The 15,448-nt window shown below is 49.4% G+C and overlaps 2 protein-coding genes across 2 annotated transcripts in view; one reads left to right on the forward strand and one right to left on the reverse strand.

Moving 5' to 3' along the window:
* Positions 1-15,448, reverse strand: part of LOC149335990 (uncharacterized) — a 51,394-nt gene continuing 35,946 nt past the window's right edge. Inside the window, exon 6 of the mRNA XM_089554054.1 lies at positions 1-427. Coding sequence (XP_089410180.1) covers positions 1-427 — 427 coding nt within the window. The remainder of the gene's footprint in view (positions 428-15,448) is intronic.
* LOC149335991 (uncharacterized) lies at positions 2,507-7,232 on the forward strand. The gene is made up of 2 exons (XM_089552502.1): positions 2,507-3,262; positions 3,534-7,232. The coding sequence occupies exons 1-2, from the start codon at positions 2,553-2,555 to the stop codon at positions 4,120-4,122; spliced, it is 1,299 nt and encodes a 432-aa protein (XP_089408628.1). The 5' UTR covers positions 2,507-2,552; the 3' UTR covers positions 4,123-7,232.

Genomic DNA, 15,448 nt, shown 5'->3' on the forward strand with positions numbered 1-15,448 from the left:
TTATTTGCCGTAGAAAGGCTTCGCATTCGCGGGCCTCATGCTCGTAAGGTCTTCTCCATTGTCCTTTCTGACGGCCAGCTCGGTCACGCTTTGCACAGGGACGTCCGGGACGACTAAGTCCGAAGTTCCAAAGAGCACCGATCGTGCCATCTGGCCCATCACGTTGTCGACGTCCCTGATGTTGGTCTCGTTGAACTCCTCGTTGTGCAGAGGGTCATAAGGGGACTCCCCCCGGTGGAAGAGGTACGTGTGTACCGCGTAAGCGCCACGCCAGTTAGGGTAGGCGTGCGGTTCGTACAACACACCGAGCATGTCCATGTCGACCTCTAGGCCGTAGTGCATGCGGTTGGCGAGATGCGGGTGCTTGTGGAACAGCCGAACGGTGGGGAGTTCGCCAGCGTTGAAGTACCAACGGGAATCGTTGAACCTGCACGAGGCATACGCTTCGCTCAAGTGTGTGCACTGTACCGCCGTCGTGTGTGGAATTTATACAGGGAGTTTCAAATTATTCAGTACAGATTTTACACCGCCGCAGTGGCTCAGTCGTTATGGCACTCGGCTGCTGACCCTGAAGACGTGGGTTCGATCCCTGCCGCGGTTGTCGAATTTCGATCGAGGCGAAATAGAGGCCCGCGTACTGTGCGACCTCAGTGCAAGTTAAGGAACCACAGGTGGTCGAAATTTCCGGAGACGCCCACTACGGCGTCCACCACAGCCTGAGTTGCTTTGGGACGTTGCACTCCAATAAACCAAGTACAGATTTTACCTTGCAAAACCGCGAATGTTACGTGTGTCCAGTCTGTGCAGGTTGATTATATTGCATGGCAGACATTATTTACTTAATTGAGTGCAACGGAAAGACAAGTATTTAGCTAAAATGAAGCGATAAAATCTTACATTTTTTGCTTTAAGGCACAAGATTATATTGAGAAATTCAAGGATTTTGACATAAAAGGCGAATAAAGTTTGTAAAATTTCTAAATCAGCATCGCGCTTCCAGATATGCAATGTAGAAATTATATGTTTGGCAGCCCGTTAAGTTGGCTTTCATGAAATTTTCATGAAATGGCGTTGCTTCACGCAGTATCACACGCGCTATCGCAACGGGAACCGCGTCAACAACATCCTCTCATATGCTTCCTATGGCATCAAGGCTACCCGAACTGAGGCCCTCATTGAGATATTAAGACGACAAGGAAAGGGAAGTGAGGGGCTCGTTATATATATCAAAGAAACCAGCAGTATGATTACTAGCTCAACGATGGCAATCGGTTCTAGCAGCTTTCATGCCACAGGAAGCTTAAGAGGGTTCTGACAGAGCGTCCACCCTCGCTGTTCGATGACGTTCCACGTCACACCAGCGGTCACTCAGGGCGTACTACGTCCGCCCCTTAAGGACGTGGGTGGCGCTGATGAACACTCTCAAGGTTAGGTCACTTGCAAACAAATATATTCCCAGAAGTAGAGGATCTGACAGCCGTCACCGTAGCTGAGGTGAAGCGGGAACAGCTATGCGGAGGTCTGTGCGATGTCGTTTCTCCAGTGCCAATGTACAGAGCCTTGTACGAGGGAGGCCACGGTGGGGACGTTTTGAAAGGAGTAAAAAGAATGCAATTACAGCCAGGAGCCAAAGAATGCAAGTACAGCCAGGAGCCAAAGCTTTCTTCTTCATGTTACACACAGAAAGACTATCAGTTAAAAGGATTTAGAGATAAGAGGTTTATTTTTACCGTGGGGTTCGCATTTCCTAATCTGCAAGTGTCCCGAAATAATTGACCATATGTTTCTTCACTTCTGAGAGGGGGTGTTTTTTGGGCATGTTTTGCAAGGAATAATTAGAAAAGAGATTCCGCTTCATCCATTCAGCATCAGATTTTGGTCATTGAAATTAAGGATGGTTTTCCCTTTGACCAAGTAATACCCTTGTCGGACGAGCAAGTTTAGTGACACTTTCACTAAGGTGGTGGTGGTGAAAACTTTTATTTTGTGAAAAAGAGTTTGGGAGCCACAGAGTGGCCCCGCTACATGGTCGGCGTCCCGTCCGGAACACCGCATGACGAGGCCCCGTCTCTCGCCCGTTTCACCAGAGCCCTTTGGGACTCAAGCGAGGAGCAGTTGAGGAGGGCAGTCTCCCATGCCTCTCTGGAAGGGGTAGGGGAAGGGGGGAGGTGGGGATTTTGAGTACATGCCCACACCATGTGGAAGATATCACAGGTCTCCCCACAGTGTGGGCATCGCCCATCCGTCTTAGGATCGTAATGTTTTATTATGTGCACTTCTCCAGAACGAGTGACACTTTCGGGGCGTGCTGCTACACGGAAAAATAAAGTGTCATTCGGAATTGATGGTGGCGACGATGGCTTTTCAAGTAAGGCACAAAAAATATTACTTTCCGCGCCTCAAAGCTTTAATGTACAGTTAATATACAGTAGATTCCAAACTGCAAGCAATTTTTTATGATTATCAAGAAGCTTTGTGCAATATTGACGGTTACAAAAAAGGCTTCGCAAGACGAGACAAGCCAGGAGCAGTACTTCACTTTTTGAAGCATCATGGCGACCCACGGCGATAACGTTTCTGCGCAGCTGACGCAATCTGATTGGCAAAAAGTGGTGGCGACGTACATGTGCATTCGAGCGCAGCATCTTTCCGAAGACCGAGTACTGCAGTTAGCCATCGACGAGCAAGCGAGCACAATAAGCGATCTCGAACAACAACTGCAGGTGAACGCATTCTGCATCGCCGCTGTCGCCGTTGGCTGCTCGGCCACAGTGCCGAGAGAACGATGGGCCTTCGAGAGAAACGAAAGGTGGTCTGAAGAGACATTGCCTAATCTGGGCGAATACCACTTCAAGCAATGCTTTCGTGTCTCGCAGAGGACCTTCAAATACTTGGTCGCGTCGTGCTGGCGTGAGTTGTCACGACAGGACACAAACATGCGGGCTGCAGTTTCAGTCGAGAAGAGTGTCGCCGTTGGTCTCTACCGTTTGGGTTCATCCGCAGAGGACAGAACCATCGCGCACCTATTCGCTCTTGGCCGATCCACTGTAAATGAAATTTACAGGGAATTTTTCAGGGTCCTCCTTGAGAATCTGGAGGCCAAATGGCTACGCATGGTGCGTCGTGACGAGATGGCGGAGCACATGCGACAGTTTTATGCTGTCCACGGCTTCCCGCACGCCGTCGGCGCCCTTGACGGCTGCCACTTCGCGGTATCGCCAACAAAGGAACACGCTGCCGACTACTTCAACTACAAGGGATGGTAAGTTTTTTTTCTTTTTGTAATAACTTTTCAATCAGCTGGGTTTCAAAATGAAAACAGTGAATCCCTGCTATGGGTCTTAGGCCAGATATTTCAGTTCTGGAAGAAAGCCTTACCTGTGCAGTCAATTTTCTAACATAGTTAGTTTATCGAAATTTCATCAAAATATGGAAGTTCTCTGCTACACTGAAGGAATTTAATTGTTACTGTATTTAGTTCCAAAAAAGATGTCTGTGCACAGTAAGCTTATTTTTCTGTGAATTCCACGCAGGCACAGTATCATCCTCCTGGCACTGGTTGACCACCGCTACCGCTTCCGGTACATAAACGTCGGAAGTCCAGGCAGGTGCCACGACGCCCATGTGTACGGCCGTTCGCGATTCCGCAAGGTGGTTGAAGGGGACCAGTTCCGTTCTCCTGTTGTGGTGATAGAGAACACGCCTGTGCAACCGGTAATATTGTGTGACCAGGCCTTTCCGCTGACAGCCAACTTGCTAAAGCCTTATGCGAATGCGGGAAAAGGCACACCTGAGGCAGCATTCAATTACAACCTGTCAAAATCTAGGAGGATTGTTGAAAATGCCTTTGGACGAGTGAAAGCTCGTTCACGTTTTGTCCTCAAAAGACTGGAATGCAAACTTGGAAATGCCAAGCAAGCAATCCGGGCTGCCTGCCTCCTACACAACATTTGTGAAACGTTTAAGGGCAGCATTGAGCAGCAGTGGGAGCAGGAAGTGTGTGCACAAGATGCTGCCTATGGGCAACCATCTCACATCACCACAGTGAGTGACGCACAAGGTGGAGCAGTACGAGATGCACTGGCCAGCTTTTTCTGGAAGCATGCGCAGCCCGCATCTTGAGGTGCTACTTGAAGTGTCATGTGCTCGCATTGTGCGCGACTGGAATGTAGTGTCACGTGATCGACTGTGCGTGTGTGATGATGCAATGCTGAGGGGGAGCGTTGCTCTCTTGTTAAGAAGGCAGCGAGGAGATCGCTCGTGTGTGAGTCTTCATCTGTACAGCCCAGCATGCCGAATAAGCATGTTGCTTAGTCGTTCTGCCTGCGCTTCGCTCACCGCGGCTACAACATAATTGGCAACGAGCATGGGATCCTGCTGGACTGCGTAAAACTCATCCTGGTGTTCGTGGAGAGCGTTCTGGCGAGGCACAGGGATGGCAATGCTCGGAAGTTTTTCGAGCAGTTCGTCGAGGACGGAGACGAGGACTTTGGGTCCTACATGGAAAGGTTCGAGCATTTCCTGAAGGCCTCAATGGTGAGCGACAACCTCAAGGTCTCGATGTTTATAACGGCGATAGGTAAGAAGGCTTACAAGACACTGAAGACTTTGCTAGGGCCTAGTTAGCCACAGGACAAGACTTATGCGGAACTCGTAGAAGTGCTGCGAAGTCATTTTGCACCGAAGCCCATGGTCATCACAGATTGATTCAAATTTAATCGGCAGTGCCAGCAAGAGGGAGAGTCCATAGCAGCATATGCAGTGGAGTTGAGGCGATTGGCAGCTTCATGCGAATTCGGGCAATCTTGATGAGGCTCTGCGAGACCGCTTTGTAGTGTGCCTCTGCAACAGTGCAACGCAAGCAGAGTTGTTGAAGAGAAGCAAGTTGACGTTTTCGGATGCTTGCGACATTGCGAAAAGCATCGAGCTAGCGCGGAAGGAAAGTCGGGAATTTCAACCGACGGGGCTCCAAGGTACAGTCGACGTCGTACGTCATAAGCCAGGCGGTGGGAAACGGCCACAGCAGCGTGCAACTTCATGCGGTGCAAGACTAGCAAGGGACCGAGCGTCTGAATCGCCGGACTGTTTGCGGAGTGGCTCAGCGCACGAAGCATCGAACTGCAAATTTTGCAAGTATCGCTGTCATGCCTGCAAGCGTTACGGACACTTGGCGAAAATGTGCAAGTTCAAGTCTAGACACTCGGCAAATTCGGTAGCTGAGGAGGAGGCGGATTGTGACCAAGTGTTGTTGTACAATGTCTATTCTTGTGCAGAACGCCCAGGGCATTATGAAATCTGCCTTAAGGTAGCCAAGAAGAATGTTAACAAGCAAATAGACAGGGGTGCATCTGTTTCCATTGTGCCAGAAACGCTATACAGAAAATTGTGGCCCAGTCTACCTAAAGAGCCTTGTCACATAAAGCTGAGGACATACGGTGGGTCGCCGCTAACAGTCACAGGGAAGTTGACGGTTCCAGTCGAACATAATGGTCAGTGCAAGCAACTTCCGCTCATTGTTGTTAAAACCCACAACAATAGCGACACTGCGTTGTTGGGACGAGACTGGCTGGAGGCTCTTAAGCTAGATTGGTCAAGTGTGCATGGTGTGTGTATAGACAAAGTTGCGGCGCTACTTGAGAAATATGTAAAAGTGTTCGAGCCCACTCTGGGGCTCACCAAATGTAATCCAATCAGGCTGGTTTTGAAGGAGGGGAGCAGCCCCGTATTTTGCAAGGCGCGACAGGTGCCATTTTCTTTGAGGGAAACCGTGTCACTTGAATTGTAGTCTCTTGTAAACAGAGTGTTAGTCCCTGTACAGAAAAGCGACGATGTCTCGGATTATGCACGTTTCTTTCAGTTGTTGATGAAGTGCCGTTGTCTGCTGTTGAAATTCAGAAGTGCACTCGAACTGACAGAGTATTGTTGAAAGTGCTGCTCTATAAGATGAGTGGTTGACCGGCACATGTCACGGATGGTGACCTAATGCCTTATTTCATTCGGCAACATGAGCTATCTGTAGATCAGCAGTGTGTTATGTGGGGAAATCGAGTGATTCCCAGCGAGAGTGTGACGGTGTATGTTGAGGATGTTGCGTGGGCGTTCCCGTGCTATCGCGCCGGGAGGCCGTGAGAAAGAAAGAGAGCCAGGCGACCGCTCCACTCCAGGACCAAACACAAAAGTGATTTATTACAAACCCCCTAACACAACACCATCACCAGGACGTGAAGGTCCCGCTGTAACAGGCAGTGGATCAGGTGCTGCTGCCTCTTGAGTTAGGGGGTGAGGCTGGAGAAGTGCTGGATCTGCTGCCCTCAGCACAAAGGGAACAAGGTGTCGACGATTCCACTGCAGAATCGTTCCTCGCTCCGTTTCGACGACGAAGGACCTTGGACGCTGTGCCTTGCTCAGAACTGTAGCACGCACCTGGTCAGGTCGAACCCAGACCTGCTCACCAGACTGATGTGATGGCAGATCCCTGACGCGATGATGTCGGTTGAAGTCCTTTGCAGTCCTTTTCTTGTAAGAATCATCTCTGAGGGCTACCTCCTCCCTTTTGGGCCAGTGTGGACGAAGCTTTTCATCTGGCTTTGGGACTCGAGTTCTCAGTTGCCTTCCCATTAGGAGCTGAGCCGGGCTGAAACCACTCACACCTGGTGTATCCCTATAGCTGAGAAGGGCCAAGTGAGGATCTTTTGCCTTACGGAAGGTATCTTTCACAGTCCGGATCATTCGCTCTGCCTCTCTGTTAGACTGTGGGTAATGGGGGCTACTGGTGATGTGGTCGAAACCATAAGATGCGGCGAGTACGGTAAATTCACGTGAAGAAAATGGCAGACCGTTGTCTGACTTAACCTGTTGCGGTATCCCATGACGGGCGAACAGGCTTTTGAGCGCCTCAATGACCACCGGAGCTGTTGTACTTTTCAGTGTCACCACCTCTGGGAACCGGGAGTAGTAGTCCACTACCATCAAGAAGGTTTGAGAATTGTGGTGAAAGAGGTCCATGCCCAGAACTTCCCAGGGACGACCAGGGAGATTTGTAGGAAGGAGTGGTTCCGCTGAATTCACTCGAGTAAGGCCGCACCTTTCACAGCTGGTCACGAGGGAGGTTATCTCCGCTGTTATGCCAGGCCACCACACAGATTCACGAGCGAGGGCCTTGGTGCGGCCGATGCCCTGATGTCCTTCATGCAGAAGCGTCAAGACTGCTGGCCTCATTGCTGCGGGGATCAAGAGGCCTTTGAGGAGAAGACCATCACAAACAGAAAGTTCATCCTTCACTGATTCATACTTTGAGACGTGAAGAGGTATCTTCGACTTCTTTGGCCAGCCGTGCTGGCAGAAAGAGATGAGCGTGGTGCATTCTCCATCAGAACTTTGGGCATACCTGATATCCTGCATGTTCAGAGGAAGCACATCTGGAGCAGAAGCCACGACTTCGGTAGCAAAAAGTTCCACTGTGTCTACTGGATGCACTTTGGGAGGAATGCGAGACAATGCATCCGCTGTAGCCAACAGTTTTCCGGGCACGTACATGTTCTGAAACTGGTAAGGCATTGTCTTAAGCCTGAGTCTTTGCACCCTCGGAGGAAGCACGTCAAGTTTCATTTTGCCAAGCAATCACACGAGAGGAAGGTGATCAGTTTCTACGGTAAAGGTGATGCCCCTGATGAACTCTTCGAACTTCTGGATGGCCCACGCTGTAGCCAAGGCCTCTTTTTCTGTTTGACTGTACCTTTGTTCTGTAGTCGTCATTGCCCTTGAGGCAAAGGCTACTGGCCTCTGCTCACCAGTCGATTGTGCTTGTAGCAGGACTGCTCAGAGTCCAAAAGAGCTGGCGTCGGCAGAGACTGTTGTGGCATACGATGGGTGGTACTTGGCCAGGCAGCGTTCAGACGTCAGAAGTTCCTTGACTTTTTTGAATGCAGCTTCCTGTTCATGCTGCCAAGTCCAACTAGCATTCTTATTGAGAAGGGTGCGTATCGGAGCAGTTATTTCCGAAATATGAGGCAAGAACCTGGCAAGATGATTTACCATCCCGAGTAAATGTCTGATACCTGCTACGTCTGTGGTAGGTGACATTGCATACACTGCATCGATCTTGCCTGGGTCTGCCCTATTGAAAAATCCGGTATCGCGGCAAACCGGATTTTACCGGAACATATCGGTTTCATACCGGTCCGGTATCACTCTCATACCGGCGAGACCCGTCCGGTTTGATGGCTATACCGGTTCATACCGGTCCGGTATCGATCCCAAACCGGACAGACCGCTCCGGTACGGAGCTCATACCGGACAGTCCATTCCCGGTTCGAAGCTCAAACTGGACAGACCAGTCCGGTACGGAGCTCAAACCGGACAGACTAGTCCGGTACGGAGCTCAAACCGGACATACCAGCCTGTATTCAGAGCGATATGTGCCGCGGTTTTGGTGCTTGGTCTGCAGATTGACTGTTGTACGCCAGCAGATATTTTTTAGGGGAAAGGTGGGGGCAGCGCGCGCATAAGTGCGATAATCAACACATACGCGGTTTTGTTGAAAGGGCTAGGAAAAGAAAAGGGCTAAGCGTGAGCTTCGCAGTGGCAAAACATGCAGTTTGTTCATGATTTGGTGATTTGAGGGCAACCGCCATATTGGCTTCCCGTGCAGCACCCTGACAAAGTCAAGGCGGCTGAGTGCGGGCACACGGCTAGTATATATCCGCCAGCAGCCTTCGTAAGTCCTGCGCAGATTACTCTGGATTTCACAGTGCAGAACTTCACGACTGGCTGATAAACATGGCGAGCCTCCGGTGACTGCGCCAGAGGCTCCAAAAGGTTTGTTACTGTCGCGTTCATTGCAGCAGCTGTTCGCTAGCGGCAGTCTGTAGCGACGCATCGATGAAGAAAGAAAATTCTTGGTTTTCGTGCAGGAATTCTTTGCACTTCTTCTTCGTCAAGTGATTGCCCATTAATAACGCAACTTGTCCAAGTGCCATACCGAGCGGCCCCACCCTTCACTTTATCAGGAAGGCATACTAATCACAAATCGCCCAGAACATTTCTATCGACGAACAAGATATCAACGGAGCCGGCAGCTTGCGGTGTTCCCTTAAGGGCGACGCTTCGTGCTAGCTAGAAGATACAGCGCTCGAGAGAACAAAATAAAAACAAAAACCACCTGTAGAAACCTTACGCGAGTAACCCGTCTTTACGCAAATTTTGTAAAGATTTTTTTTTTCTCTCATCACCGCCTTCTCTGCTTTTCCTGGGTCCGTCACAACAAAAAAAAACCTGCGCATTCCTGGTCTTTCTATCGGGCTTTGTTCCTTCCCCTTGGGCTCCTCTGTGTCTGTCAACCCACGACCGAACATTTTAAGCCGCCCTCCCGACCACGCTTCCCGCGACTTCCATGAAGTGGCGAGGAGGTTCCGATTCTACTTGTTCACTGTCCCCGGCCGCTTCGCGGTGACTTTTTGCAAAAATGCCCCCCCCCCCCCCCCCCCCCGCCTTTCCTGCGTTTGTTTGGAACAGGTTTTTACTTCTCTCCTGCGGCTGGGTTGAGCGTCAAGCGATGAAGGTAGCTGGGAAAACACGCTGGCACTCGCTCGTTGGCGTTGAATTTGTGTTATACAATTTTTTGCGACTTTCTTCGTGTTGCCTTGATCAATCCATGATCAAAGATGACATCGCCTTTCATGCGTACGTCCAGTGCAAATATGGTGGAACTCTATCATCCTTGTCTCAGTGATGAATGACTTCGCTCCGAAAGACGTGAGTGGTGAACATTTGACCGGTGGAGGCCGGTGGTGAACATTTGACCGGTGGAAGGCGGATTTTATGACGCGACGTCGTGCTGCTAGGACGTAAGTACGCATTTTAAATCACTTTGTTCTTTAAGTACTGCCTCCGTCTCGGTTATATGCTCGGCGTCAACAGAAACGTTCTAACTGTTCAGTGTCTTTTTAACTAAAACTTTGTAGACTGCACAGCGTAGAGGGACGAAATAGCGCAAAATTTTCTTTCAGTTACATACCGAAATTGCTTGTCCTTCATGATAGCACGGCTAAAATTAGTTTTATAGTTTGTATTATTTCTTTACAGAGGCACATGGTGTATACGTGCGAGAGCAATCATTGATAAGCGTCCTGAGGGGGAGCGGCTCAAGACCTTGAACAAACATCACGCATCGCAACAATGCTGCGGTATGTGCCGTAAATAATGGAGGATGACCACGCAAGCATCGCAATCGTCTGAGCAACCTGTTTACACGCCAACAATGTTACGACGCAGATTTGCAATACTGATTCAAATATGGAAGGCGGTAGGTGCATTCACGATACTGAGCATTGCCATGCTCAGGGCCTGGCGTCTTGAGACGCCTGGCTTGTCTGTGGCTTGTCTGGGCCCACGGGGGCCCGCAATTCAGAGCCCCGTTTGTGCTACTGTGGTATGCATTTGTTATTGCATACAGGTCCACCTCGGGAATGGAATTTTTATTCCTTCGGCAACGTGCGCAGCAGTTATGGTGGCACCCAAAGATTCGCGTTTCTGTAAAGACGCAGCCTTTGGACGACTCCACAACTCCTGGAAAGGGGCGTTACAGGGCAAGCTTGCCATCGGAACCTGAAGTCAGAAGCCTCCACAGTGGGCAGAAAGCCAATGACCCCTGAAAAGCTACAAGCCATTGGCCGTAAGTTGCATGTCACAGTGCTCAATGCATTATGTTGTGTGTCAGTGCGCAATTAAATGATAAGCTGGGGCAATATGTACTACCAACCATATTTTCTTTTCTGCTGGTGCTTTTGACTACTTCATTGGCCAGCACCCTGTAGAGACCCCAGCGCCGGTAGATCGTCGCAATGAGTTAAATTATTGCCTTAGTGAGCTGGTTCAAGACATGCGGAAAAAATAAACATCTTTTGGAGTTTTTGATGCATTGTAATATTCACCAAGCTACCAATACTTTGGTAAAAGGTGGGAGCAAAAAACACAATGGCACATCGACTGCAATGCGAGTTGCTGATAATCGCAGATTACCAGTTTCTGAGGCTCTGTATATTTCAGCATTTGGCATGTACACTTATGGCCCCAGTTTTTGGGCAGATTTAGTCCAAGTGGGATATATTTGAAGCATTTTATTCTGCCTTTGTCCTGTGATACAGGGCCCTCCTGTATAATACGGGCCTAGCCTGTTTAATACAGGACTGTCCTGTATTCCGGTATGAATTTTAAACCGGAACCGCATACCGGGTTATTGTACAGGATTTTCGATACTGGAGTATCCTGTACAAAACAGGAGAGTCCTGTATTATACAGGACTGTCCTGTTTTATACAGGATATTCCAGTAATCCGGTATCGCAAATCCTGTACAATAACCCGGTATGCGGTTCCGGTTTAAAATTCATACCGGATTTTTCAGTAGGGTGGCTTGATGCCTTGTGCTGAGACGACGACACCTAGGAAGGAGACCTCGGAGACCCCAAAACAAGACTTGTCTTTGTTCGAGGTGACACCTGCAATTGCAAGACGAGTCAACACTTGTTCAAGTCTTGCATCGTGTTCCTGCTTGGTACGTCCAAAAACAAGAATATCGTCAATAATGTTGACAACACCCTCCTGACCTTCAAGGATTCTGGCCATTTGCATTTGAAAATACTCCGGGGCAGAAGTGATGCCGAAGGGCAGTCGGCAAAAACAATAGCGACCGAAAGGTGTGATGAAAGTTGTCAATTCTTGCGAGTCTGCTGACAACTTGGTGGAAGCCTGCAGTTGCATCGAGCTTCGAAAAAACGGCTGCGTCACCGATGAGCCCAAGAACTTGTTCAACAGTAGGAAAAATGTGTCTTTCCCTGAGAACCACTTTGTTTAGTAGAGTCAGATCTGATCAAAGTCGAGTCAAAGTCTGATCCACATACAAACGATACTTTCCATCCTTTTTTGGTTTATCAATACGGCGAATGACGCCGTCGCTTTCGAGTTTTTCAAGTTATTGGCGAACAACTTCACGCAGCGGGATTGGCATCCGTCGAGGTGCACTGAGTGAGAACGGCACATCTTGTTTCAAGCGAATGGTGTATTCATCTCTGAGCGTGCATGAAGCGTTGGCTGAGGAGTGTTGACAGTACCCAAAAATTTCACACCTTCAAGAGCTTGGATGGCTGGTAGACCTAGTAAAGGTACTGAAAGTGCCTCAATGACGTAAAGACGCTGGGAGCTGGTCTTCCCTTGCCAAGATAGCTGTGCCAAATATGAGCCCCGTAGACGCAGAGGTTGGCCACCGGCCCTGTCAAAATAGCGTCTACCTTGGCGAGCTCAGCCGGGACTCCGGGGTAGTCACTTGGAACTGCGGAAACCTCGGCACCTGAGTCTGCTTTGGACTGAGTTGTGTAGTTGTCGACTGTGATATCCACATACTTGGCTTTAGCTGGCACCTCGAGAGCATGCATTTGGATAGCATTGAGTTTGGCCTGCCTCGACTTCCTGGAGCGGCAAACTTCCATGAGACTTCCATGAAGACCAACTTGCAGGGTTGCAGAAGTCGAACGCGTCTGGCGGCTGCAGAGTGAGGCCTAGCCACTGGGCCTGCTGGGCGCTTTCCAGGAGCATCTCTTTGCCGTTGACGGTCGTTGAGAGCTGCTTTTGAAACTGGTTTTTCATGCGGCTGTCACTTCTGACACCATGTTGCGTGGGTGTTCCCGTGCTGTCGTGCCGGGAGGCCGTGAGAAAGAAAAAGAGAGCCAGGCGACCACTCCGCTCCAGGACCAAACACCAAAGTGATTTATTGCAAACCCCCTAGCTGCGCTTCAGCTTCGAGGGCGGCACTATTAAGTTCATAGGTGGCGACCCCAACAGAGGAAATGAAGAGACTCTGAGCCCAATGGACTTGCTGGTGTTAAGTATGACATTAACCTAACCCTGCCGCTCGAGCAGTGAGACAAAGTGCGGGAACTGCTCAATCGCTACCATGGTGCCTTCACGTCCTTGCCACGCATCGGGCGGACGCATCTTGCGAAACATCGCATTATTACAGATGAAAATGTTCCGCCACTCCCACAGTCACCTTATCGAGTGTCTACCAAAGAACGTGAGGCTATTAGCACACAGGTGAAATAAATGCTCGCAAACGACGTTATTCGCTGCCAACACTAGGCTGTACTTGGTGGTCGTCCCCGTGTCCCTATGCAATGAAATTCTTCATGCCTGCCATGACGAACCCGCTTCTGGCCACCTTGTGTTTACTAGAACACTAGCCAGAATTCAAGAGAAGTACTACAGGCCTCGCCTGGGTCATGACGTTGCACACTACGTCCGCACTTGCCGGGATTGCCAGTGCCGTAAGGTCCCGCCCGTGAAGCCAGCCGGATTCCTCAAGCCCATTGAGCTACCTTCGCAAGCGTTTCAACAAGTCGGCATGGACTTGCTGAGAGCCCTTCCTACATCAGGCTCCGGAAAAAGGTGGATAATCATAGTCACCGATTATTCACTGGATAATCATGCCACTGATTACAGACTGCTTCCCTTCAGAGTAGCACTACTAGGCAGTAGTACCCATGTGCCTCCCGTGTTTCTGGCATGCTGTGCCTACTGCCATGCACAGCTTTGTATAAAGGCACTTTTTCATGTTCTTTTTGTCAGTTTTCTACATTCCATAAAAATACTCCTGAAATTCATCTCTTCATTCATTGTTGCAGTGATGTGCAGTATTGTTTTCTATCTAGAAATGTATTGTCGGATGGAACTCGAGAACAAGGTGGCTTTTCCCCATCAAAGGAGGACCCCCTTCCAGTGGCATCGGCCGATTCTCGTGACCCTGCTACCATGACAATGCACAGAGGGTACTATTTTAGACCATGGAGGGAAAGGACTAAACCCTTTCATGTGCCACTCCCTGCTTTGACATGCTAGCTGGGTCATGAGAATTGGCCAACGCCATTACCTGGAAGGGAGTCCATTGACGGGGAAAAGCCAATGCCTTCTTAAGTTGTATCCGGCTATAGTGGCGTGAAGCTGCGAGTTCAGCAGTGGAATAAACATCTCGAATGCTGTACCCCTTACAGCTGGCTACATTTATTTCAGAAGAGGCGAAATACGGGCTGGTTGGTACATGTTTGAAGAATTGGATAAAACAGCGCAACAGAAGACGAGGCAAGAGAAGGACAGCTGGTGTTTGTCTTTCTCTTGTCTCGTCTTCCGTTGCGATGTTTTATCCAATTCTTCACACATTTATTTTTTCAAAAGTTTTTCGAGAACATCAATCAGCCTGTCTTCCCGACTGGCAGCGCGTTCCTGAAGAGCCAGCTGGCGTTCCTTGAGTATTCTGTCTCGCTCGTTCCTGCTCCGTGGCACAACGTAGCTGCCGTTGCTCTTCAAGCAGCTGCTGCAGGATTGCTGTTTGTGCTGCCAGCCCCTTTGTTGTAGCTGGCCGCTGCCTCCTAGGTGGATTCGGCGAGCTCGCCGCCTCTGAGGGACTAGACGTGACACAGCCTGGAACTGAAGATGTTGCTGTCACAGCAGTGGTAGCAGATGATGCCCCTGATAAGGGCTCAGGGGTACCATCTGCTACCACTTCTGTGACAGCAACATCTTCAGTTTCAGGCTGTGTCACGTCTGGTCCCTCAGACCCCCTTTCACTCCCATCCAGCATGCTGGAGAAAATCTGAAAGGATACATATGTTCTGCGTTAAAGTAGCAGGGATGATTCTACATGCAGTTGCAGGGTACTGTAGTTTGAAAAAATTCAAGACAATGCAAAGTGCGGCATAATGGGATTTTTTCAGTACTGCATGCTGCTCCCTGTTGCTTCAAGTATGTGCTGCATTCAGTAAAATCGATCTCATAAACCATTTTGTGCACTTACTAGAAACAAAAACAGTCTCCATGACTACACACCTGTTCAGCGGTTTCATTCTCATTGCAGCTTGATTCTTCCATCAAGCTGCAATCATTAACTGGTAGGGAGCCCAGCAACCGGTGCAGGTCCCAGTAGTAGCGCCAGGTGATGTCCCCAGACCCAGTCGTCTTTCCACGACTGAGAAACCTGCAAAAACAAATGCATAAGCTGTGATCAACACTGCTTGACCTCATGGTCTTTACTGTAAATAAAGTGTTTCAAAAATATGAAAATGTCGCAAGGTAATGCATGGCCTGTCCTTCAATGACTATTAATGTCTGAAATGGGCATGGTGCAGCGTAATGGGCAAACAAGGGAATTAAGGAACATTTGCATGAGACAAACATGAGCACCGAGTGTCCAAAAGTTCCACGCAGCGAGCAAGTTACACAGGCGTATACAGGTGTATAATTTGACACACGTCCACCTTAAATGAGTTGTGCGTAAATAGCAGGCCTGAAGCACTTGTATTTGCAGCTCTCACTGGACACTGTATCAATTCAAAGCCGCAATCGATGTTGAATATGCCCGAGAGTGAATATGAGCATAGCAGAATACAGAAAATAACTGACAAT

This window comes from Amblyomma mixtum, chromosome 7, assembly GCF_055824585.1.
Source record: "Amblyomma mixtum isolate Tamu chromosome 7, ASM5582458v1, whole genome shotgun sequence".
Lineage (NCBI taxonomy): Eukaryota > Metazoa > Arthropoda > Arachnida > Ixodida > Ixodidae > Amblyomma > Amblyomma mixtum.

Excerpts from the sequence above, each read along its gene's own strand:
- LOC149335991 (XM_089552502.1), top strand. The coding sequence starts at position 2,553 with ATGGCGACCCACGGCGATAACGTTTCTGCGCAGCTGACGCAATCTGAT. Across the intron at positions 3,263-3,533 it reads TACTTCAACTACAAGGGATG|GCACAGTATCATCCTCCTGG; the intron begins GTAAGTTTTTTT and ends AATTCCACGCAG.